This window comes from Thermobia domestica, chromosome 16 (assembly GCF_964235325.1).
Source record: "Thermobia domestica chromosome 16, izTheDome1.hap1.1, whole genome shotgun sequence".
Taxonomy (NCBI): domain Eukaryota; kingdom Metazoa; phylum Arthropoda; class Insecta; order Zygentoma; family Lepismatidae; genus Thermobia; species Thermobia domestica.
The window spans coordinates 110,847,546-110,874,530 of NC_137469.1; the positions used below are offsets into that span (position 1 = coordinate 110,847,546).

General features: G+C 34.3%; 1 protein-coding gene across 3 annotated transcripts in view; it reads right to left on the bottom strand.

Annotated features, from left to right (window-relative positions):
• Window positions 1-206: 206 nt before the first annotated feature.
• The window catches only part of Gem2 (Gemin 2), a 51,647-nt gene continuing 24,868 nt past the window's right edge, over window positions 207-26,985 (bottom strand). For all 3 annotated transcript variants that reach the window (XM_081742976.1, XM_081742975.1, XM_081742977.1), the window contains 4 exons: window positions 17,718-17,870; window positions 7,701-7,859; window positions 2,864-3,043; window positions 207-411 (listed from right to left, as the gene is read on the bottom strand). In XM_081742976.1, coding sequence (XP_081599102.1) covers window positions 319-411; window positions 2,864-3,043; window positions 7,701-7,859; window positions 17,718-17,870 — 585 coding nt within the window. In that variant the 3' untranslated portion in view covers window positions 207-318. The remainder of the gene's footprint in view (window positions 412-2,863; window positions 3,044-7,700; window positions 7,860-17,717; window positions 17,871-26,985) is intronic.

The window sequence follows — 26,985 nt, forward strand, 5'->3', positions numbered from 1 at the left end:
CAAAAATGACCTTATGTTCGTCGGATACGTTACTTCTAGCATCTTCGCTGGGCGAGTGTTAATCATTCTCTTTTCAGATTCTCCAAAATCAACACCATTTCACTACACATGTATCACGAAGTCTCAGAACATCCCGGATTACACTAATGAAATTATATGGCACACCTGAAGGTAAAAACACAACAAATTCGGAAGGAACAAATAACTTGTTTATTATTATAAAATTATAAACTTTATTTACACGTTATCTAAAAATACAATACGCAATGCAGAAACACTTATCCGTAATTTTCATAACACACACTTTAAAAAAAAAAGCTAGTTATCCGCCAGATCCGTCTGACCAAAATATCTTGCCACCAGGCAAATAAACAAATTAAGTTGTGGAAGATGAGGATGCTCAGCTGAGTCCTAGAAAACAAAGAAAAATAAATAAATACCGGAGGTTAAAAAAAATACCTACGTATTTTTAATATTCTATATACTGATTCATGTTGAAAACAGTTCCATAATATAAAAGTATTTATGAAGATTTCACATTGCCTGCTTTCCTTAGTTCAATCGCTGACCACTGGAAACAGCACGCGCAATGTAAACAAACACGGTGGACCCCTTATTTGCTTATGATCGACTTCAGACCGTTGCGCAGGGCCTCACGAATGGCTAGCAAGAAGTCCAGGTCTTATTCCGTGTGATTTTTATCTTGTGGGAGGAGATGTAAAAGTTCAAACCTCGCACAGTGGAGGAATTGGAGGCACACATTTAAGAGATTATTGCCATAATCCAAATTGACTTCCTTCAGAAAAAATATCAATTGTATCTCTGGCCGTTTGCGGAAACCGATTAATGAAACAGGTGCCTATGTCGAGATTTAACTTATTCTTTGGTTTTCTTATTTAACGAAAGACATGTACCTAGGTACATGTTCTTTTTAATAAATAAAAATCAATATTACAGAATTTATACGTTTTTTAATGCCTAGTTGTTTTTCACCCACTAAGTATATTTATAAATAAAAACAGCAAAATAACTTGCGATTTTTTTTTTCTTTTTTGTTTGTTTGTTTGTTTCAAAGGGCAATAATATCGGCATCTGTAAGAATACCTGGTACACTTTACCAGTCCGCTTTACCATGAAGAATGAAGAAACAAGTTGATTACCTACATTTTGAGGTTCTCTTTTTTTACATATTCTGAATTCTTTAACATTCACTTGCTGCAATATTATTCAACGAAATTGTTAATGACTTACATACTAGTTCAAGTATTTAATTCACTCAAACTATGAATTTTTATGTACTGCACTTTCTTCCTGTCCTTCTTTTAGAAGTAAAGTCTACTTATCTCTTCTTCACTAAACTTAATGCTTGTGTTTCAGCGAGGAGATAATTGCACAAAAACAGCAGAATGTGAACTGTCATACAAAATTGAATCATAGCTTTTTTCACAATGTACGTGTGCGCTATTTCAAGTTTAATACAGCAGATTGCTTTTGTCTAGTGAGAGGTTTGAATTTATTTTCTTATACGAATAGAATCTTGATGATCAAACGTCGGTAAGTTTAACTGTTTTCGTTTAACACTGCAATTGTAAACACAAGGTTTGTTATATTTAAAACGTTAAAGTACTCATTGTTTATTTATAATAAAGTAAAATAAAATACGAGCGGAGATTAGAAAGTAAGTTTACAAAGTCTACAGTGAAACGTGCATATATTATTTCATACAACCAAGAAGCCAACAGATACTGCATACATGAAGTTATTTTTCGACACAGTTTCCATATCGGAGGCACGCATCATGAGATGAGTTTGAAAATTCCTTCCTGGTAAAAATCCTGTCTGGGCTGTATGCGGGTGCGCGTTTTCTCTTCCAGCCGCAAACTTTCGACACCATTCTGCGACATGCTGACGAGACATTAGTCTCTCTGTAAACCTCTACCAGCTTCTGGTGAATTTCAGTCGGGGTTACATCTTTCGGCCACAGAAACCGAATAACTGAGAGGACTTCTTCGCAGAACTAGTTTTCCAAACGAGTCGCCATTTGTGCTTATCTACAACTAGCGCCGTAGCTGGCGAGTGGCTGAAACTTTGCACAGTTGCCAAGTCCATGTATTACGATTACTACACACTCCTCTTTCCTCTGTAACAGAAGAAATTCCAGCAATATCGGCCTTGTAACCTTAGTTTCTCATCCTCCCTCGTATTTATCTTCGTACGTCGTCTTTTGTTTGTTTACCCTTCATTTTAGAACCTCTTGATTGTTACTTTTTTCCAAGGACGAAAATTCGACGAAAAGACAAAATTCCAACTTACATTTCTGATTGGTGTGCTTAAATTTTTCTTGTGTATATCACAGAATCATTTATTTAATTTGGTCTAAAGAGTCTGTAAATCCAACACACATGAAGAAAGAAAGAAAAAAAAAAAATGAGCATAAACTCCCAGTATTTACAACTAAGGACTTAGAAATCGGTAACGCTGAAACAATATAGAAGCGAGCAAAGGAAGTTGTAAATAATAGATGTTTATGCTTAAGGCCTTCATATTTATTTTTTCGTAATTTGAACTGGGTTTACGGACTCCTTATACCAAATGGAAGAAGTAAGTCGATGGTATATACAAGAAAAAACCGAAAAATCCTCAACATAGGATAAAGGACCACAAGTTTTGGAAAACATCAAAAATGTAACCAATTCGAATCTCGTTTTTTCGTCGAATTTTCGTCCCTTGAAAAAAATAATGAAAAGCTGCTGAAATATGCGCTAAATAAAGGAAAGATATACAAAGGTAAATATTTTATTTTTCTTTAATATGTTACACTTACTCATTTAGAAGCAACACCTCTGCGAAAAGATCAACTTACCAAAGACGCTCTCAGTCGACAACAAGTGCGAACTAACGACCGTAGAACACTTGTTATTTCCGGCGTAAGTGGTCTCTCTAAGCACACCAACAGGGCATACAACCAACATCCTTGTTGCTCTGAAAATCCTTCATCTTCTAACCATTCTACATGATATTCTACAACTTGCTCTACATTCGACTGGAAAAGACAAAAGAAAGCAATTGGAGATTAGAACCCCCAACGTAATCTTGTAGTTACTACTAAAATACATTTAAAAAATTACACAACACTAGTTGAAAAACACATTAAGCAGAAGCAAAATTTTATCTGAAGAACCTTACATCCCAATTCTATCTGAATAATTTCAGATGCGTTTCTTTTATGACAAGTAAGTGAAGTAAATTTCATCTAACAGTTCCAGGTTTGAGATTGTTGACTTGATGACTTTAGAGGCACCAATATTTTACTGAAGAGTTTAAAAGTTAATTTGGAACTCAGCCGTATCTAACATTATAGTTCTAATCAACTTTCAGAAAACATCTGTAATAGCGAATAGTATGTATTTTAGGTTTGGGTACAAAACCTCGCCGCCCTGATCTCGGGACACAGAATCTCGCCTGGGCTAAACTACGTGAGACCTACTCTTGCCTGGGAAGAAATGTCGTCAGTATAAAACCTCGTCACGACGATTTCTTCGATGTAGAATGCTCTATATATTGCTATATGTATATATGTTCTATTAACACATAATTGCATTAAAATGATGACAAGAAAAATCCTAAGGAATGTTTTGACAATCTCTCTCTCTATATATATATATAAAAATGAAAATGACTATGTTTGTGACGACATACCTCTTGAGCCACCCGACCGATCTCGATCAAATTTTCAACATAGATGAGATTCGTGCCTAGGACGTCTTTTGTAATTTCAGTTTGACGGCACAACGAAGAGGCGGGGGAAATATATAAAATAAATAAAACTTAATAACTCTTGAACCACGAGACCAATTTCCATCGAATTCCCCAGACAGATCAGGTTATCACCTGGGATGTTTTTTATCATTTCACTTTGACGGGAAGGGGGAGACATATAGAAATACATAAAGATGAAAGTGGCTGCGTTTCTGACTTAATAACTCTTGAACCACCCGACCGGTCGATCAAATTTTCCACATACATGAGGTTTGAGCCTGGAATGTTTTTTATTTCACTTTGGCGGTGATCTTAGGAAATTCTAACAAAATCAAATAATATTTGTGAAAGTATGAAATACTATCTGAGTTTTTACGTCCCTCGATTATATCCTGTAGGTTAAAGACAACGTAGATGATCAGGATGAAGGAAATGATGGAATGAAGAAAGTGGGAGGAAACGGGAATACACCGAGAAAGTTCACGCATACGATGCGATCTTCTTTTTTTATTATTATTAACAACAACATCAATAATAATAATAATAATAATAATAATAATAATAATAATAATAATAATAATAATAATAATAATAATAATAATAATAATAATAATAATCATCATCATCAATTATTATTATTATTATTATTATTATTATTATTATTATTATTTTATTATTATTATTTTATTATTATTATTATTATTATTATTATTATTATTATTATTATTATTATTATTATTATTATTATTATTATTATTTGTAACATGGAATTGCATATTAAGAAACTCAATGGGTAAATTTTAAGGAAAGTTTTCATTCTGCAAGTTTTTGGCCCGGCGAGATTTTGTCCCGCAAGGTTTCGGGCGGCGAGGTTTAGGGCAGCGATGATTCGGCCGCGAGATTTTGTCCGTATCCCTGTATTTTAATTGATGCAATTAATAAGCGTAGGTTCGGATCCTATCGACTACGCCTCTGATAAAAAAAACTCTGCCTTAGTACTTGGGGAATGGGAGGGACAACCGAGGCGTGGAGAAGAAAAAGAAGAAAGAAAAGAAGACATGTGTGTATATTGTAAAAGAAAATAACTTAATAGTGCACTTTTTATAATGTGCTTTCACTAATATTTGATCAACCAACCTACTGATTCAATACTAATACCTTACATGCAACTATCATAAATATTAGTCATTAAATCGTCGGAAAAGATAATGAGAAATGTCCACAACTGATTTAAAATTCGAATCGCAAAAAATATGACATGCATCTTATATACATACACATTTTTTTTTTATTCCTATTATATACTAGGTGATGCGCCCGAGTCTCTAGCCCGCTGCTGCACACTATAGATCAAAATCTTGCTTAGTTAAATGATCTAATTGTTTACGTTTATATTTTTTTAAATTAGCCGCACCAACGAACATGAGGTTACGCAAATATTAAAGCTCAAATCTAAATATATGGTTACGGCCCTTGTTCTAATAATAAAGAGCAAAGCACGTCAAAGCACGTGTATATTCAGTTTCGTCACTATCCGTTTTGAAATAATTAAATTCAAACAATACAATGGTTAAGTTTCAATTAAATCGTCACAATAGCTTTAAATCAGCAAATTGCCTACACGATAGAGCACTAGTGACATCTATTAGCGAGACTCTTTACTTTTGGAAATTTGTGTGGCGCACTAAGATGTTTGCTGTTTATAAATAGAATTATATATTTATACATCCTATATAATTTTCACGGGGGTATCTGTACTAAATAAAACACGAGTGGAATACCAAAAATTGAACCTTTTTAATAAAGGAATATATTTATTAAGATTTAGAAACCACAACAAATATAACATAAAATAGAGCCCTTCAAAGTTGTCAAGTAAGTTCCATAATGTTTTATTAAATCCGAACATAACAACTGATAAACAAAATAATATAAAAGCTGCCTCAGGGTTCAGTCACACTTTTCTACCACTTTCATTTATTTGTGCCCAGTTACAAGTTGTAGGCAGTATTTTGTAAATACTATTCCAACAGCAACCAGAAGTCCGGCCTCCCTTTTGGTTCTTTGGCTACCTGCTATCACGAAACAAACATTTTTCCAGAATAAATGAGTTATTAAGATTAGCCAATGTTAAAAGAATTGTAAGTGCAAGATATGGCAGAGCGAATAAGGTGATTATGAACAAACCGTACGGAAGTTAAAAATTATGATTGTATTGTTAAAACTTACATTAAATGAAAACATAATTCTTAAAATTTTACGTCAACATACTGTGATTTATAATAAATACATCAGGATTTACAAATCTTCCGTTTCCTTTCACACGCTGTAACACTCTGCTGAGTAGGACTTGTCTATAGAAGTCCATCAAATCTGACAATACCGTACGATACACAGAAGAGCTTTATACTTCCAGATCTTTCCGTCATTGCAGAACCCATTTTCTCAAAGTTCTTGATCCATGTTTTCATGAAACGTCCAGACGGCTGAGGATCATTAGGTGGAACATGTTTTCGACATGCATGCTGCACGCAACTGACATTGGTATTATAATAGGCTTTTACAGCGAATCCTCGTAGTACACTATTCCACGATTTCATCACAACTACATGATAGAACATTAGTGGCTGCAAAAGGCAAGTCACACGTAATCTCTGACTAAATAACTATATCCAGTATTGTCAAATCACCGATCCAATGTCGCATGCTTAGGAACGAAATTATCGCAACAATTTTGATATTTTGTAGCATTAATTATCACAATTTTCGCATTTGTGTCGCATTTACTTTTTTTAAATGTAGCATAAAAAAATATGGTACTTATAAACAATATATTTTTGGTAGTAAGGTGTATCTGATACAAAAATAAGGATATGCCTTGATTAGGTGCATTATAGCTAATGTATTCACTGAAATATAGAAATGAATGCAAAATTTTAAACACTTTCTCTAACCTCATCCTTAGATAACATGCAGGAAGACATTACCATTTCTTCTTTTAACTTTGTTGTCCTGTCAGTAACAATGATATTATACTTGGAAAAGAATCTCTCGGCTTTAATACTCGAGACTGGCAACAATATAGAATGTAACAAGCTGACTGCGAATGACCTGTGGTTAATTTTAAAATGTTTAACAATGATACAATGTCAACTTCCTTATCCTCACTGCTGAGAACTTCAATAACCTTACTTTTAAATTCGCCGTAAGCAACCTACAGACCATGAAGGTTTTCAGCACAAAACACAGTCAACGCTTTAAACAAAAGTTCAGTTTTGTTGATGTCTACATCTTTATGAAGTGAAACAGATTCTGGATTAAATAGCTTGCAGAGCTTTTCGTAAGCTCTCCACACAAAATTGTCGTCACTTGCTTGCGTGTAATTTTGCAGCTTCATCAATACTTTTGATATACAGGTTTTCAACTTTACTTCAACTTCAGCCTGTGAGAAGCATTACCCCTTTTAATTAACTCTGCAGTAGCACACCCAAATTTTCCTGCTTGAGCTAACTTGCAATTTTGCAATAGTGACGCACAAAAAGGCGTTGAAAATCCCAGAAAGTGACATCACGCCATGCAAGCTTACGGATTTTATGGAGAATTTAATTTAGCGTCGTACACGTTTTCGGTAAAATGAAACGATTTTTACGTTATATAATATTGGAAATACCTTTTTAATTATTATTAGCAATAATTCAACTTTTTCGCTTTTATTCGCGCTTATCGCAAGTAATGCCGAATTTCGCGAAAATTCGCGATAATATAAACATCATTTCTGGCTCTGAAAAGAAAAGTTTGATGTTTCCTGAAATATATACGCAATTTTTTAACGTTTCGCACATATAGCATTAGCGAAAACGTTTCGTCTCTACTCATGCTGTATTAAAGGTGAATTCACTATTGTTAAATTATTATGTTTTTCATTATTTCTACCAACTTACTGGGGTCATTGCTGTTACAACACTTAAAAGTGGAGGTACTCCTTGTTCTGAGGTGTCAGTTCGTTTAGATAATACTTCTTCCCCTTCTTCTTTCAATACTTTTTCTAACTGACGCCCAAAACAAAACAAACACCATCCGAGCTTATCATCTCGATCAGGCTAAAAAGACACAGAAATAATAATAATAATTAGCTGATATGAAAGGCACACTGCAATAACAACAGGTCACAATGAAAAAAGAGAAAGAAGTAAATATACTAATCTAACTAGAAACACGATAGTCTTCCTAGTTGGCAACTGTTTCGTTTATTGTAACTATTATTTCAAATGTTTCGTCTAAATCCGCACTGATAATCTCAGTGCGGATTTAGATGAAATCGATCAACTATGGACCAAATATTTACCATTCGCCAAATACTCGAAAAAAAGTGGGAATACAATACCCCGATGCATCAACTATTTATTGATTTTAGAAAAGCGTACAACTCGGTTAGGAGAGAAACATCATACAACGTTCTTACAGAACTTGGAATACCGAGAAAGCTAATTAGATTAATTAAGATATGTTTAAATGAATATCAAAGTAAAGTCCGGGTAGGAAAATTTTTGTCCACGAGCTTTCACGTCGAAAATGGCCTGAAACAAGGAGATGCGTTGTCGCCATTATTATTTAACTTTGTTCTGGAATACGCTATAAGGAAAATCAAAGATAGCAACCAGGGCCTAGAGTTGAACGGTATTCACCAGGTTATGGCATATGCTGACGATGTAAATTTAATAGGGGATGGTAGGAGAACAATAGAGAGAAATGAAGAGAAAACTAAATACATGGAAGTGCGTCGGAACCGTAATACAGCAAATTATGGATGCGTTAAAATATTAAATAATACTTTTGATAAAGTGGATAGTTTCAAATATCTAGGATCAATATTAACAGAGGAAAATCATATCCACGAAGAAATTGAATGTCGATTAAAAGCAGGGAATTCGTGTTACTATTCGGTTCAAAATCTCTTGTCGTCACGAATTCTGTCGAGGAATTTGAAACTTAAAATATACAAAACGATAATCATGCCTGTTGTTTTGTATGGCTGCGAAACATGGTCACTTACTCTGAGGGAAGAACATAGACTGAAAGTATTTGAGAACAAGATCCTGAGACGAATATTCGGACCCAAGAGGAACGGGAATGGAGAATGGCGGAAACTTCATAACGAGGAACTACACAATTTATACGGTTTACCCAACATTGTTAGAGTCGTCAAGTCTAGGAGGCTTAGGTGGGCGGGTCATGTAGCTAGAATGGAAGAAAGTAGAAACGCTTTCAAAGTCTTGACTGGAAGACCAATCGGAAAACGACCATTAGGAAGACCTAGGCGCAGATGGGAGGACAATATTAAGATGGATCTCGCAGAGATTGGAATACAAAGTAGAAACTGGATGCAGTTAGCTAAGGATAGAAGTCAGTGGAGAGCTTTTGTGAACGCGGCATTGAACCTCCGGGTTCCATAGACCATGGAGTTAGTTAGTTAGGTAGTTATTATTTCAAATGTTACCTTAATAAAAAATCTCAGTATAGTAGAACGAAACATATACGCATTACGAAATTTGGCCCATTTGGAGCAATATTAATGTGACCAAGATATACATGTTATTAATTTCTATAATGGAGAATAGTACATATCGAACAGTTAAGGATTTCAACGGCTGTTTCCATACTGAGAGAATAAGTTCTACTCTATGAAAAACTACAAGATTGGCAATGTGAAAATTACATTTTTACTTCACAAAGAGAAGCAAATGTGATTTCGGATCATTTACTCATTAACGATGCTATCCAAGACCAGTTTGTTTGTGGTGTATTAAGAAAGAAGAAAACGGATACGAAAATATTTGGCACCTCTAAACTTGATAATGACGAAACCGGGTTAATTGTTCTGATTAAACTTCTGCAGTTTTTTTTTTTTTAATTTTTTTTTTCCAAAAACAAAATCACTGAGTAATTACATTACCAACAGAAGTTCCAGTAAATACACGTATTATCTGTTAAGACAACAACCAACCACATTTAACAATTGTGAAATTTACGGGCGACACCATAGTCCTTACTGGTATGCAATAAGAGGCAAGCCATATTACAGATGTGACCACAATATTATTTCGCATAGTATTGCAAAATCAGGCAAAAACTAACACATCACTCGAAGGTACTAGTAGCAAAGAAGGATAAATGGCAAATTTCATACGACAAAATAGAATACTTCGTGATATAACCAATTTGATCAGAATACAACAGAAATGATGGCCTATAAATATTTTTTGGCGACACGCGAAAACGCGAAATGCATCACTTTTGTATGAAAACGTTATGCACCTAAATATATATTTTTTCACTATTTGCTAGGCCATATAACGCTCGCGATTAAACGCGAAATTCTGTTGAAATAGCGAAATTCGCAACAAGTATCGATATTTCACGTAATTTATGCAAACGTGGCAATTTTTTCGACGTTTTTACAATTTATTTATTACCAGAAGTTCAAGGAAGTTGGCGGCATGCAGCAACAAACTGGCTGATATGCTTAAGAAGTATCCAATTGGTGAGATCTTTGACATTGACATCATTATTTCATCTTCCCCAGCTCAAACTTGCAAAACTTGATGGTAAGTTTTCTAGCAATGTGATGAAAATTCCAATTTTTGAGAAAATAGACCACCATGAGTTTTTGAAATTTCACATGCTATTACAAAATGAGCTCCAAACGGTATCTACTGATGAAGTGGATAGTGTGGAAAGAGTGTTGCAAGGTATGCTAGATGAGCATTCAGTAATCGCATATCTATAACTGTTTTCTTGTAAGAATATAATTTGATAATGATTTTGCAGGGTACTTTTAACACTGATACTATGTGTATAATTAGGAAATGTATATTTGTGATAAATTTCATAGGAAAAGAATTATGAACACGAAAATTAGAATGAGTACAACAAAGTGTTGCTAAATGGACAAGAAAGTTTTATTTTCGTTTTATTGTTCTTATTTACTGCTCTTTTGTCATGAAATTTGCCAAATATATGTCTTTGCCGATTATACACATACTAACATTATAAGAAATACCGGACGAATTCGTTATCAAATTATATTCCTACAACAACATATTTATAGACATGCGACAATAATTTTGGACATGAGTGTACATATCAGTTTCGAATGTTGATGGAGAGGGCTCTACTCTTATGACATACTTACCGACAAAAAAACAAATTTAACACCAGAAAACATTGAAGCAATGCTTACGTGTTATTTGCATAACTAAACTGTGAATACTAAAGTTATTTTTTTCTATTAATGTTCTCTGTGCGCTTTTTTTCTTTAAATTATACTTTTATTGAATGAGAATGCTTAGTGTTATTAAAAAAAAAAAAAAAAAAAAAAAACCCTCAAGTTTGTTTAATATAGTCATGCATGAGCTCTTGAGTCATGATGATTGATGAGTGTAAATTAAGGTGAAATAAGAGGTAACTAATTATAATTGCCAAGGAAAATATTGTTCTTACATTGAATTGTTATTTACCGATTTTATCCTGCTTTAGCATGTTTTTATAACGAAGTTAAGAATTCTTATTTACCAGAAAATCGTGTCTCTACCTATAAAGAATTCCAATTACATAGACTTGAGCTGGCACAGCAATACAGTACTATTGACCAATCAAGAAGACAGAAATAAGTTGTCCTTGATACGCAATTCCCAACTAGATCAGAAGGACGTATGCACTAAAGTGAAACATCACATGGTCACTACTACGACTGATAAACTTAACACAGCTTTACGTGGAATAAATATCAACATGGATTCAAAGGATAATGGCACTACAGTCATAAACTGGAACGGCATTGCTGACACATGAGCGCAATCCATCTATCCATGGACAGATAGATAGATAGCTAATCTTCGATCTGCATGTTACAAGACCGAACTTTAGTGTATAGACTAGCCGTCGGCTATCTGGGAGCTCCGCCCCAGACCCCTTCGTTCTCTCGGCCTACGGCCTCGTACCTCTTAAACCCACAATTCTACGGAATTTCAACTTTTATTTCCTATTTCATCTAAAAGATAAGATTTTGCATATCCCAAGAAAACATCCATTTAAATAACATGGGAATTTCTTCTCTCCTTTAGACCCCTTAAAAACTAAAAATATTCACTTTTGGCAATTTTCCTGTGGGTTAGTACCGGAAGGTTACAATCATGCCAAACTTCACTGTTGTAATCCTGTCGGAATTGCCTAAACATTTTGGGGTGTAGAAGATGTCTCATATAAATAACATGTGAAAGATTATTCAGCTCCCTATAAAACCACTGTAAAGTTGGAAATTTTAAATTTTGGTGATCTAGTTACGTAACGCTAACGAAAACGTACAAGCATATCGAATTTCAAGTTTTTATTCCAAGCTAAGTATCTAAAATATGAGATTATAGGTCCAGAAAAAGCCCATTTAAATAACATGGTGAATTTCTTCACCGTCCTTTTAGACCCTCTAAAAATTAAAAATATTCACTTTTGGCAATTTTCCTGTCGGTTAGTCCCGAAATGCTACAATCATGTCAAATTTAATCATTGTAGCCCGACAGGAAGTGCCCAATAATTTCGGGGTGTTAAAGTTGTCCCATATATATGACATGGGGAAGATTTTTTTAGTTTCCCATAAAATCACTCTAAAGTTGGATTTTTTTTTTTTTTTTATTTGTAATGATTTTGTTAAGTAATCCTATAGAAAACGTACAAGCATACCGAATTTTAAGGTTTTATTCTAATTCCAAGTACTTAAAACATGAGATTATAGGCCCAGAGAAAGGCTCATTTAAATAACATACGGAATTTCTTCATCCCCCTTTAAACCCCCTAAAAATTAAAAATATTAACTTTTGGTAATTTTCCTGTCGGTCAGTCCCGAAATGCTACAATCATGTCAAATTTCAACTTTCCACGTCAACCAGAAGTAGCCCTTTATTTCAGTCAGTTCATGTAGTTTTATATATAGTTAGGATTGTGACGGCATAATTTTGCCAACTTTCTTTTTCTAGACAATCGAATATATCGTCATAATTCAAGATCTGCCTCAACAACTTTTATCTAATGCTATCAGCAATAATTTTATCTAATATACTTCGTATTTTTTCTACTTGGAGGTATTATAATATTTTAAAAAGCTACAATACAATTTACGTTAATATACTATACAATTACATTAACAGCAATAAGAATTATTTGTTTTTATTGTGACATACCTCTTTTCACCTTTGAGCTGTTCATCTGTTAATTAAATGGGGTTAGGAGGTTAGATAAGGCCTACGTTATTTTAAAAGATTCTTGAACCAGCCAATTATGATGATATTGACAAAAGATATTACAGTCTAAGTGCACAACAATACAGAATAACAATTAGTTTTGTATATTACTTGACAGTCTACTTAGACTACCGAATAAATAAATCTAAAAGTTTTAAATGTTTACAATGCAATAAGAAATTAAGTTTGTTGCTCATGTTTTATATTTTAGAGGAAAAATTCTACTCAGTTTTTAACATTTTGTAACAGAATTTATACAGTATAACCTCGTTTATCCGGACAAAATGGGACCAAAGGCAATCCGGAAAATCGTAAATCCGGATAATATGGGTAATAATCAAAACAAATCCTTAACAAGCAGACTTACAGTTTATTATGATAACTTTTCACATCATTTATTAACAAAGAATTGGTTCACTGTCTTCTGTTTCAAACACATATAGCGTTTGAGTGAAACAGTCACACAAGCGCTTTATCATTAATAGTTCAGCTAGAGTGGTGTCCAAGTACGGCTGACACTCCAAGTACGGCATGATGTTTGTTACCTAGTGCGCAGCATCTGTATGTGTCGACAGCTGTTTTTTGAAATGTCTACAAAAATCTGATCCGGATCAACGAGGGCAGGATAAACGAGGCTGTACTGTAATAACTTTGTAAAATCAAACTGTTCATACGACAACTTCATAAACTCTTCATTGCCTATTTCGATTCAAATTGTTATTTCTTTGATATAATTGCTTTTGTGAATTTTCTTAGTCAAGGAGCTGCTTGACTCTTATCTTTCTTAAAACATCTGAAATTCCAATACATGATATGGATATATTGAAATAAACAAATTTCAGCAGTCTATTTATCTTCTTATTTTATATGTTTCATACTGCTGAAAATCCTTTCTACTTAAACGGCTTGGAGGAATAGTAAATACATATATTGCATTATGTTCATTAAATTTGGATTTCGGCCACTGTAATATATTTCTATAAAGTCTAGATTTAGTTGGAAAATTAATTAACCAATTAAAATAAAATTCTTCCAAATAAAAAGGCCGAATAAATGGCGTTTAATTAATGAACCAAACAACGGACAGTAAAACTGAACTGTCCGGCTGAAAACCGAACGGCTGGCCACACTATGGTGGTAAATGGTTTATTCACTAAATTTAACAGAAGTCGATCCACCAATAACAATGGAAAATGATTGAACTAAGGCTCTTGTTTCGTCGTGGAGACATATTTTTACTTGTGAAAATGAAATGAAATCTCTCAGTTTAACGTCCTGCGATTATGTCCTTTAGGCTAAAGGAGACGGGTGATTAATGCAAATGAATGATGGTGGAAGAACTGGTGGAATGAGAAAGTGGGAGGAAACGGGAGTACCCCGAGAAAACCTACGGGCACAATGTTGTCCACCACAAACTTATTTCGCCTGTGATCGAACTAGGAATCTCACGCACCAGTAAGCGCTCTACCAGTGAGCCACCGTGACTCCGTATTTTTACTTGTGTAAAAAAAAAAAAAAAAAGAAAAAAAAAAGTTCAACGTGTGATGATAATTTTTGATCTGAACAAAATTTTCCATGACAGGCAGATAAAAAGTTAGATTAATTGGATGATCAATGGATAGAAAGTCCTTATCTACCAATTAATATTGACAAGACATATTAGAACCAAAAATGATAAATGAAACTGAACTGAAACGATAAAACTCGGACGAACCACTAATGGTATAACTAGGGTTTGGATTTTTGGTGCTTCCACCAAATCATAAAATTTGGTGCGGGGTTGCTGAAACTGTTTTCAAGTCAGCACACGATTTTTGGGGTTCCAAACTCGAATTTTATGTCCACCAAATTTCACCAAAAAGAAATCAAGAAATTTCTACACTGAATCAAGAAATTTCCACTAAATAAGCACTAAATTTTATGTTTCCATTCGTTACCTGTACATATTTTAAAGATATACATCTCAGTTCTTTCTCGTTCCCCGCCCAGTATTAACGTTTATTTATTGCACCTTTATATTATCTATACAAATGTACGTAATTTTGTTTAAAATGTGTCAACAAAAAATATGTTTTTTCAGCTTGCTACCCATCAATTTCAGAATTTTTTCCTCATCAAAAATCCTAGCACTAATAATAACCGTGAGATTTGGTATGAAGTGAATTCAAGAATTTAACGAGAGTGAGGAGCTCAGAAAATAACTGTATGCAATTATCTGAGTGGTAGCAGCTTAGGAACAAATTTACTTTGATGAATGTTCTTCACGCAAATACAAAATTACCTTGTATAACGAGGTTAGTAGTTTAGAAGAAAATGTACATGCTGTTCGACGAGGTTTGTTTGCAATGGATTTATGCAGAATTTTTCCACCACAAAAGTTTTGGATAATAAGTTTAAAAATGAATATAAACTAACCCTGAAAATACTTTTAAAAATATAAAAGTTGTAAAAAGAGAAAGTAAAAATACGTATTTCAATTGTAAATGAAATTGGGAGCTTTTAGATGTACATTCCAGGTTTATGCCTTGTAAACTAAAGGAGACGGATGATATGATAGAATCAAAATGTGGAACAAAACGGGAGCATCCCGAGAACCTACAGACACAATGTTACCCACCACAAACTGATAGCCTGGAATCGAACTAGAGGCCACTCATAACAGAGCTGGTTGCTCTAGAACTGACTAAGATTAGGGTTAGGAATTAGATTTGTGGGCTTTCGGCATCTATGGCCATGTTAACCCGTCACATATATTAGGGATGATGTCCGTCGGCGATCACACTGCACGGGGAATTTGAGAGGAAGAAAGGAACGGAGGAGAATGGAAGTGACCTGGGATTATTATGTTAGGTACCATTCGTCATTTGCCTGGTGTGAAAGAGGAAAACCCAGGAAAACCTCACTTACGATGGCTGGCATGAAAAAATTGTTACACCTTTTGGATGGAGTGTCCCCACCGGAAATCAAACTCAGGACCGCTCGCATCAAAGGCGAGAGCGTTAACACGCTCTATAACTGAGTCACCATGTACTTACTCTTCAACCCTAGTTAATATTGTTATACTACAAGCCAATACTTGAATCGACATATACAGTATTTCCATCTATATATGCATACGTGTCATTTACTATTTTTGAACTGGGAAACCTGTCGCCAACTCGTAAATATGTGTAATAATAAAATTCATGTTAGATCAAAAACGTGCAAGACATACCTGTAAAGTAAATAAATAAAACGGAAGATTATAAAAAATTATTTATAAAATTGACATTACATGGTAGCGGAGAGAAAATATTTTGGTATAATAACATGTCAAAAATAAAGAAAAAATTACTATAGATAAAGAAAAAAGCTCTTGATTTTGATTAAAACTAATGCAAAGTTCAGTATGGAGGCACTAACTATACTATTGTGCAATATTATAATGATACTCGTATAATGGTTCCATGGACATAGGAATATTGCATGAGATGACTGCAATGCAGGAATGCTTTCGGAAATATATTTTCTTTGGTAGGATGATGAGTAAGTGAATTGGTGTGTCTAGTCTAAGCTCCCATCAAGCAAGACAATTGCGAGGAAGCTCCTGAAAGAAGGAAGAACTTCATAATGCTGTCAATAATACGAAATAGTACTGGTAATGCACCGACGAAAGTGGAAGTCAATGCCTTTACCTTTTCGAATTCTAATAAGTTTTACAATAAAAGACATAAAAATGTTAATATATATATATTTATGTGTACGTTATTTTTTCGCATTTTAATACTTTTCTTCTCAGCTTTTGCACTCCAACTCAAAGAATACTATCACTGAGTGGCAGTGCTTTTCAGTGGACTGGAAAAGGAAACATACGGAGTAGTGTTTATCTGTGAGAGAACTAACATAGTTATCACGTGCAATTCATTCGGCTAGTATTTTTTGTGCAATTTAGTGAACAATAAGCTTAAGATTGAGTTGAGTTGATTTTGAGTTTATCGTCCCGTTCAGCAGCGAGGCTATGAGACGTGGACCTACTGATTAACGTGGAATCCGAACCACATGAGCTCCCGCCGGGAATCGAACCCGGGTCTCCTGCGCCAAAGGCGCGTACGCTAACCGCTTAGCCACGGAGGAGCTCTAAGCTTAAGATTGAGTATCTTCCCACACACGCGCACTGTGATTCATTTTATATACCAAGAAGAAATGTACTTCGGGCTTTGCACCAAGTGACGTTCATCGAGTCATCCAAATAAAACTGTAGTAGATAAATAGAAGTTCGGAACTGATGAAATGCTGAATACATGTTTTTTTTTTTCTATACAAAAGTAACTTTCTTTTAGATGGAGACATAGACACTCTTGACCTCTAATCAAAACGTTTAAACATATGTAGTGACTGCACAAAGGTAAGCAACTTTACAAAATCAGATTTTAACTCCATGAAGCTGAGCAAACAAGGTACACCACACAGGTATTGATCATAGAATTAGATTAAATACTTCCGAAGTGGTCTGAACTTCAAGAACACATTCTGTGGTAATGTCTCTATGCAAATGTTTATTAGATCAAGATCTCTTCTGAAAAATGTTAATGATTGAAATTTATATGGATCAACATATTTGGTCAACCACATAGTGGTTGGGGTAAATCCTAAAATGAAGTTAAGTACTACTTTACGTTTCCTTACCAATTCCACACTAGATGCTTTACTCTTCTGTTGTTTGATTGCAGTCTTATACCTGGCGAAAGAGAAGCGCACAGCAGCAAAATGTGCCACCTGGCGATTTTGCCACTCCCGAGAAGGCAAATAACTCGCTGGCGCAGATACAACTCCAAATGTCTGAAATTATGACGGTGAAAACTCATTAAATAGGCTTGGAACAATATAATTTAGAACTGTTTACTTTATTACTACTGACTGCTCACACAATTACACAGAACATGAACATAATTCTAGGCACATATATTGTTAAAAAATAAATTAATAATTAAAGTACATAATGCTCACGCATTACGGGACCTCTTACCATCCTTTAGTTCAACCTGAACTCTCATCAGTAAATAGAATTGTATCCTATATACCTTCGGTGACTCCTTTGAGACTTCTATTAAGAAATGAAATGAACTTAAATTTCTAGTTTTACGCTATTTTGACTAAAGGAGATGCATGATAAATGAAAGAGTTGATGGAATGAGTGTGTGGGAGGAAACCTGAGAAAACCCATGGATAAATGTTGTATGCTACAAACTCGAGTGGCGGGAGATCAAACAAATAATCCTTTGCACCAGAGGTGAGCGTTCTACCACTGAGGCACCGCACTCCCGTTGTATTTTTATTAAGGTTGAACGAACCTGACTACCTTCACATGGCTTTTAATAAGGTTGAAAAACACTACGCAAAAAAAAAAAAAAAAAAAAAAAAAAAAAAAAAAAAAAAAAAAAAAAAAGTATTGAAGCGGGAGTACCACATTCAATCTGCGGCGGGAAGTGGCTCAAATTTCACACTGAGAAGTAGTTACATATTTCAAACAGCTTTAGTGATGAAAAGGGGAGTTACACCTCAAATAAAACAAACATGTAGACAATAGTTGATATTTTGGTAATTAAAATGCACAGTTAAGAATCGGTATAAATCTAACCCTGGCGATTTTGCACCTGCTATGGTTTGTTGAGCACGTATCAAGGCAATGTAAGTAAATATTGGTTCAACAATACTGTCAGTTTCGAAGCAAAAGCAAATTTCAAGAGAAAAAGTTTCTTTCAAATGATTTGACATTTCATTTATACAGAAATGAAAACTTTACTTATCAAATGTTAAAAAAAATCTTCATTTATTCAAAATTTTTATCTAACCCGTTGAAAAAATGAAGAACCTACTTGATTTGAAAAGTTCAAAAGATTTGCAAAGGTAACAACGGTATACACAACAGCCGGTCTTTCCGTCCTCAGAAACAAAACATGAGGGCAAAGAATTGTTTAATGTTTTTGGTCGCCTTGTATAATTAGTTTTGTATGTCTGAAGACGAATTTAAAATGTAGTCATATATCGATAGATGTGACGAAGAAACGTAAATGTCCGTTTTTATTATTATTAAAGGAAGTAACGTGCCAATCGGTTTCAAGAACTTCAGCTGAAATGCACCACGAATCATGCCGTCAAATGATTATATATATATATATATATATATATATATACAACATTTCAAAGAAAAAAACATATATATATCACGAAAGGTTGCAACATCTGGCAACAATGTGCTTCCGTATCGGGCGACTGCACAATGGGTCTAAGAGTTTCGTCCACATCTGGAGAAGTAAGTAGACTGGACCCATAGCGGTCATCCGTTCGTTATGGAGTAGCAGGTAGAGATAGTATAGTGCAAGGTCTTCTTGTGATTGATTGTCACTGGGCTGTGGCGGAAGTATTTGTAGAAATTGGGCTTAAGTCACCAAACCAGTGTGTTACATTTTGAAGGAGAAATTACAATGCTTATTGTTATTGGCAATACAGTGATCTAATTGTTGGCCAGGTGGCATTAAGAGGCCTTGGAACATCTACCATACTCGTCAGATGTTAAAATACCTTCCGAGGGACCAAGTTTTCAGATATTCTGTACTTGCTGAGCGCTGTTGAGCGGTTCATGACAGATATAAATCAAACTAACCAATAAAAATATTTGAATATTTGTGTGCGAACCCATTAAAAATTTTTGCAGATCATATACAGAAATTATAATCGTATGTACGACTTCCATCACGAAATTTCGATTATGACTAAACAAATAAAATCTTTGAGTTTTACGTCCCACGGTATGCCGCTTAGGCTAAAGGAGAAGGTAATGATGAGAAATGAAATGGTGGAATGAAGAAAGTGGGAGGAAACGAGAGAACCCCGAGGAAACCCACGCACATGGTGTTTGCCAACCACAAAGTTCACTTGGCGCGAGCTGGGATTGAACCAGGGACCCAATGCAGCAGAGGTGAACCCTCTACTATGACTAAACAGGTAAGAATAATGCCATTATTGTTGATTTACAATTCCATATCTCAAAAACTTTGGAATGAAAAAGCCAATTTGGGAGTATCGTCTGGTGCTACTTGGAGGAAAAGTTAGGATACTTACTCAAATCATTTACTCCGCTTCTAAGTTACAGACACAACAAATTACACAGTGAATTTTTGTTGGCGACTGGTATAAGTTTGCAAGTCCACTGTAAACATTCTTATGTATTAATTACACACTCTGTATGAATGAAATATTATGTACCTGGATACTTAGTAAAAGTAAAAACATAATCGCGCCTGGTCTAGTAGTATTTGTGAGAAAGGAAGTGGATGCACGACGTAGTAGTATCTATGATTACGGCTAAGATCACTATCACGTAAAAAAGATAAGGTTTATTTTGATATCTATAAAGCCAACCCATAAGTAAATCTTTAAAAAATTTGCCGACAAAGTAAACCAGCTACATGAATACCTGAAGCACTTTTTTTTCTCAACTTTAAAGAAAGAATAAACCATGTTAGAGATCTCTTCTAACGACGAGTCATATAAGAACATTACAATTTCACAAGAGGGGAACTTTATATAATTTTCCATATAAATCAACGAGAAAAAATAATGAAAAAGGTTTTGTATTATTACATCACATCATTTGATGTTTGCAGCGACTAAAAAAGGTTAATACCTTACATGTCTATTAGGCCTTTCGGTACTATCGTTCATCTGCTTTCTTTATTCCCATAGATTTTTGGTGTAATCAATTTTCAGTAATTTCAAGAACACGTTAAAGCTTTGGTGTCGAGCAGAACTGGAGATTAAAAAAAAAAAAAAAAAAAAAATCTTTGCAATGATCACACTACACTACATAAACAAGATTTCTGACATCATGCAATAAGAGTTAATAATTAACTATAATAATTATAGACATGAATCCCACTATATTGTTTTATCTTGTGGTAGAATCCTACGGGATGGTTGGTCAGGCCACAGCCTTTAATGCCATTATTTCTCTTGTTTTCTGAAGTAAACTTCGTTACTTCTTAATTCAAGTATCTTCCTAAATCCAAGGTTAATAACGAAAACTTCTATACCCCTACTAGGAAATGAATCCGAGACCATGCACAACAAAAGAGCACATGCTAATGGTTCGACTGCACGGAGACATTGTTTCCTTTTAGTATTTCATCATTTTTTTTGATAAAATTCAGTGTCCCTTTCTAGCATCGAGGCTACATGAGACACAGACCTACAGTTTAATACGGAATCCGAACTACCGTAATACGTTCCAATTTTAACTGCCATTGGGAATCAATCCTTGGATCATGTGAACAAAAAAAGCACACGCGCCAGTCACTAGACCAATGGGGAGGGCTCCTGATAACAGGTGAGCTCGCTATGAGGAGAGACCAAACTATACGTAAGTTTGAAATGTGAAGATAATAATTCTTTGTGAACGACAGGGATAAACACACAAGAAAAAAGTGGAATGAACTCTTTATATGTACCACAGTTATGCCATACAGGCTAAAGGATGAAATGGTGGATTGAAAAAAAAAAAAGTGGGAAGAAACGGGAAAACCGTGAGAAAACCCATGCACATGGTGTTTCTCCACCACAAAGCCTACTTGGTACGAGTTGGAAGTGACATAGGGACCTCACGCACCAGAAAGTGGTGGCAGAGTTCAATACGAGTAAACTGTTCGGAAATGTTAATAAGCCACGTTGCAATTTAAAAGTTTAATATATATATATATATATATATATATATATATATATATATATATATATATATCGCAGAACAACATTAAGCCGCATAGATCATCTGTTACATGGACAGACTAACACTGCAATATTTGCCAAATTTTATCCTGCCCTAAATGGTTTAATCAACACGGAACGCCGTATAGTAATTGCGAAATCGTATATTGCTGGTTGGATGACATGTTTTCAAGATGTTGGGTTGGAAAAAGAGGGATTCTAAAGTGGGTATTATCATCACCAGACACTACCTCCAAGGGCTATCATAATCGGGAATTTTGAAATCGGAGATCTGCCCGGCAGGTATGGAAGAAAATTTAATAGAACAAAGTAAAATATATTGAAATAGTTTGGGGGGGGGGAATACCTAGGTATATTGAAAACAGTGGCTGGATCAAGACTTCAGAACACCGTAGGATTTACAAATATCTACCTACTCGTTGGTATGACGTTCCTATCGGTTTGGAGAGACTCTACTTCTTCTACAAAAGTTCGTCCAAGACTAAAATAATCTACTTGTACATAACAACAGCTGCAAATTTTACTTAAAATCTGAGCAAAGAAACAACTTATTATAAAGAAACTGTGTTATAGTTTCGGCAATATATATATATATATATATATATATATATATATATATATATATATACAGGATGTCTCAAAAGTCCCCTGGCATAGGGTAACTCTGTTATTATCAGAGTTACAACAAAATGTAAAAAGAGAAACCGTCTCCAAATATGATGTTTTAAATCTAAAGTGAAGGAATTTTTTAAATTGGACGAGCCATTTGAGCTGTACATTTTTTATGCGCCCAATGTTGAATGAAAATGCAACGTGCCATTTACCTGAACCTGCAACATAAATAAATGAAGTTACTGTTTGACATGGGGGCTTGCCATCGACACGTCACGTTAAAAAAAAAAAAAAAAAAAAAAAAAAAAAAAAAAAAAAAAAAAAAAAAAACCTGAGTTTTATGTGCCATGGTTATGCCTTGTAGGCTAAAGGAGACGGTGATGAGAAATGAGTGAAATGGTGGAATGAAGAAGTGGGAGGAAACAGGAGAACTCCGAGGAAATCCACGCACACGGTGTTTGTCCACTACAAGGTTCACTTGGCGGAAACAGGGTTTGAACCCGGGACTCCATGCACCAGAGGTGAACGCTCTACCACTGAGCCACCGCGGCCCTACGTTAGCGTAGAAGACAGTAACGTCATTCACTTAGGTTTTTGGGTCCAGGAAAATGGCAACGTTGCATTTTTAATTAACATTGGGGGCGCATAAAGAGTGCAGCCCAAACAGTTCGTCCGATTAAAAAAAAAAATCCTTCACTTTAGATTGAAAACATCATATTTGGAGACGGTTTTTCCTCGTAATTTTGTCGTAATTTTGATAATAACAGTTACCCTATGTCAGGGGACTTTTGAGACTCTCTGTATATATCCCTTTATCAGACACATTATGAAAGTAAAATCTTACAGTTCTAAATTTTTAATCAGGTTAAACCTTTCATTTTTTCACATCTCAACTTTTACTTGGCCACACAACTGGGTTTTTTGGCTCTCATAGCTTACACAAACTGCATGTTGAGTATTATTGTCCATTCTCTTTTCTATCTTATCTATTACCTTGTTCCACAAATCATGTATATTTAATCCACTAATTCAATTCACTAACCTCTCTTCTCTTCATATCCACTTTCTTATGTCACTACTACTTTATATTTCTGGTTTTCTGCACCTTCCCAGTTTACTTTACAATATGTTTCTCTTACATGTTTATAAACTGCATTATTATCCGTCTTGAATCTACTGTCGTCCTTATTTTGTTTAATCATTTCTTCCAATCTTTTCCCTCTTTCTTCTATGTAATTTGTATCATATTCTTTGCACTCAATTATATATATATATATTTCTGTACGCTCTTATTTCTCTTTTTCCAACGCTTCTCGAAGATTTCTGTTTTCTCTCCGATGCTTTTATTCCAAATAACCTTTTCTTCTTCTTTCACTCCTTTTTCTTTTATTTCCTTCTTTTTTCTTCTCCTTTTTAAGTTTTTTAACGTATTCATTTTCAACAAGCAAATCAAGGAACTTATCTATGCGTTTTTTTACTTTTCTCATTCTCGCTATCAGTTCTATCCTTTTCTCCATGTTCCTTAAAAGTTCTTTTTAATCTTCATCTAGATCACTTCTGTGGCAACACACCCCCAGTGAGCACTTTCCTGGACCACTTCGTCCTAAACTTTTCTCCTTTATCGCTCTACCTAAATAAAATGATTGTAGCCATTTCTTCATTTTACTTCTAATCTTATTCCTTTTTCTTCATCTTCAATTCTTCGTATAAACTGCTTCAAATGTAACTGTAACCATACTACTAAACAATCCACATATCTGCAAAACATTATTAACTTCTTTCCACCTCTGTTTTCACTTTCTGTCTCTACTTATTCACCACAACCTTCGAGTTAAAAAGAAGTTTGAACCTAATCAAAAGGTTGAGATCTATAGTAATTAAAAATTTAGAACAGTAAAAATGAAAGGAAGTGTCTTATTGGTTGTTAAAAGTGACCTTTCCCTGTAACCTTAGATTTCACTTTTATAGTGTGTCTGAGGAGAGCAATAATAATTGCCGAGTAACAATTTGTTAGTAATAAGTGTTCGCTATGGTTAGATTTTATTGTAAAGTTATACGATGTTCCAAAGCTTAAATGAGCAGTCTTTTACTGCAAATTTTGTAACAATAATTGTTTACTCTCATGAAAGACGCTAAATTACCTGTTATATAACACCATATTTCGTATTTACAATAAACTTTGTTATGAAACTCATATGAAATTAACAGTCATCGTTATTAAACAACTAATAATGAAGACTATAACTGCTCGGATGTGTGTATCGGAAGTCGTCAGGAATTCTTAAGAATAGCAGTGCTTGTTCTTACAGGTTTTCGTTCTCATCCTTGAACAATTCTGAATCTGTAAATAATTACAAACTATTACATATATCAGTGATGTGAGTAGTTTTTCAGTAAGGAATTCCGATTTACCGAGCAAGACAAGCATCAAACTGCATAAGGATGGGAAAATTTTCACAAGACGCATTCAGTGGTTAGTTTTGTCTTAATTATTTTAACAGCATGATTCCTTTTGTTACACCAGTCAACAGAACAAGAGGTAATCCAACGACAAAAACTAGGGAACAGATTTTCTTTACATGACTAGTCTTGATTAACCAGTTCAATCTGTGAGTGAATATACAAGCAAGCCAATGCCTAAAGTTTTTTGTACCGAAAGGTCTAATGACATTAGAATTAATTAATATCCTCTTACTTCCAGGTGAAGCAACCTTTCTGATATTGACTGTTTCCTTCCTCATATGTCCATACGTGCATGGTCCGGGTTCATAGTTTTGTAGAATCACCTCTGATATTTCCAGTCTTGACCTACAATTGATTAGAGATTTACTTCTCTTACCATTAAATGCTTTTGATTGAAGCATATTTAATGTTAAATGAGTACCAATTAATTACAACTCTGGTTTCCTTGTAGGAACATTTTATTCTGTTTACTCTTTAAGAAGTTTGAGTCTTAATCAAAAGAATTATATACAAAATAAAAGAAGTTTATACAAGACCGTAATTAAATAACAGACAAATTCTGACCAAAGCATATATTAACTAATAAATAATAGCGTTACAGTTTCGGCAAATTAACTTTGCCTTCATCAGACACATTATGAAATACAATTTCTAAGATTACAGCTTATATACTTCTTAAAGTGAGAGGAGGTATTCCATGAACCAATCATAGATGGAGAAAGATATTGGATAAAACAGAGAAGAAAGAAGAGGTTAAAACAGGTGTGTTGAACAACGGATAGACAATTAAAAGTTTATGTTTTTCAAAAGTGAAAGTTATTCATACACAGGTGTGCCAATTAAAAGTTTAGCTCTTAAGTGAAAGTTGATCATTAAAAGTTGCATTTGTATTAATTAAAAATTGCTAAAGGAAAGGACGAATTTGATTGGTTCATGGAATACCTCCTCTCACTTTAAGAAGTATATAAGCTGTAATCTTAGAAATTGTATTTCATAATGTGTCTGATGAAGGCAAAGTTAATTTGCCGAAACTGTAACGCTATTATTTATTAGTTAATATATTCTTTGGTCAGAATTTGTCTGTTATTTTATACAAGAAGTTCCAAAGCTAGAATGAGTGGTATTCAGAAAGACCGTAATTGATCAATCAAGAACAATTCAAATAAACTTCCTATTGTTAATTCCATTTACATAAAGAGTCGAATTGGACTAAATCAGACACGATACAATTTTTCAAATTTCTTTCAAACCATAATGAAAATACATGTTTACTTACACACCATTCAAAATATTAAAATGAAAGAACCAAACTAGACTATTCAACCTGGATGTTCATTTTTTAGGGAACTCAGGGAAAAATAACGGTTGCAAGAAAAGAAAGAAAGAAAGAAAAAAAACTCTAACGTAAGGACGACACATTATAGTCGTGCAATTTCGTGGATTGAGATTAACGCCAAACTGTCTAGGAAATAAAGCTGATACTTTGGAAGCATTGGAATTTCACGGGAAGTTGAGAATGCATAGGCAAACAAAAAAACAAAACAATCAAAGAAAGAAAAGCTAAGTATGGACTAAATATTCAGTTTTTGGTTGACCCATGATCTCATTACCTGTACACAATACATACATATATACCGGCAAAGCTAGTGATGAACAAACGTTTGCAGATCATTAAAAATCTCTAAGTATTCCATCGCAAACTGTTCTGAGGTTAGTAATAGTACGAATTAGTAATATCGCTCCTAATATATATATAAAATTTAAGTTACTAATATAAAGAAGAAAGTGGTCGTACAATTTCTGTAAGTTAGATTTTTATAAGTTTCAGATGAAAAAAAAAATCGACCTGCAGTGAAAAACGTGTTGTATTTCTGTAGGCGCGTTGTTCTGATTAGGTTCTAACTCAAAAAGAAATATATATCTTAACAGTTCAAGATTCTGGAAAATGGCTAGAACATAGTTGCGTTTTCTTTGTCTGTCTTCATTTCCTAGCAGTTCTAGTAGTTCATTTTGTTCAATTATTAAAACCTGCAACGCACACTCTTTAGTAATCATTACATACAATGCCACGTTCTAGCACTGAGACTGTGCAAGATGT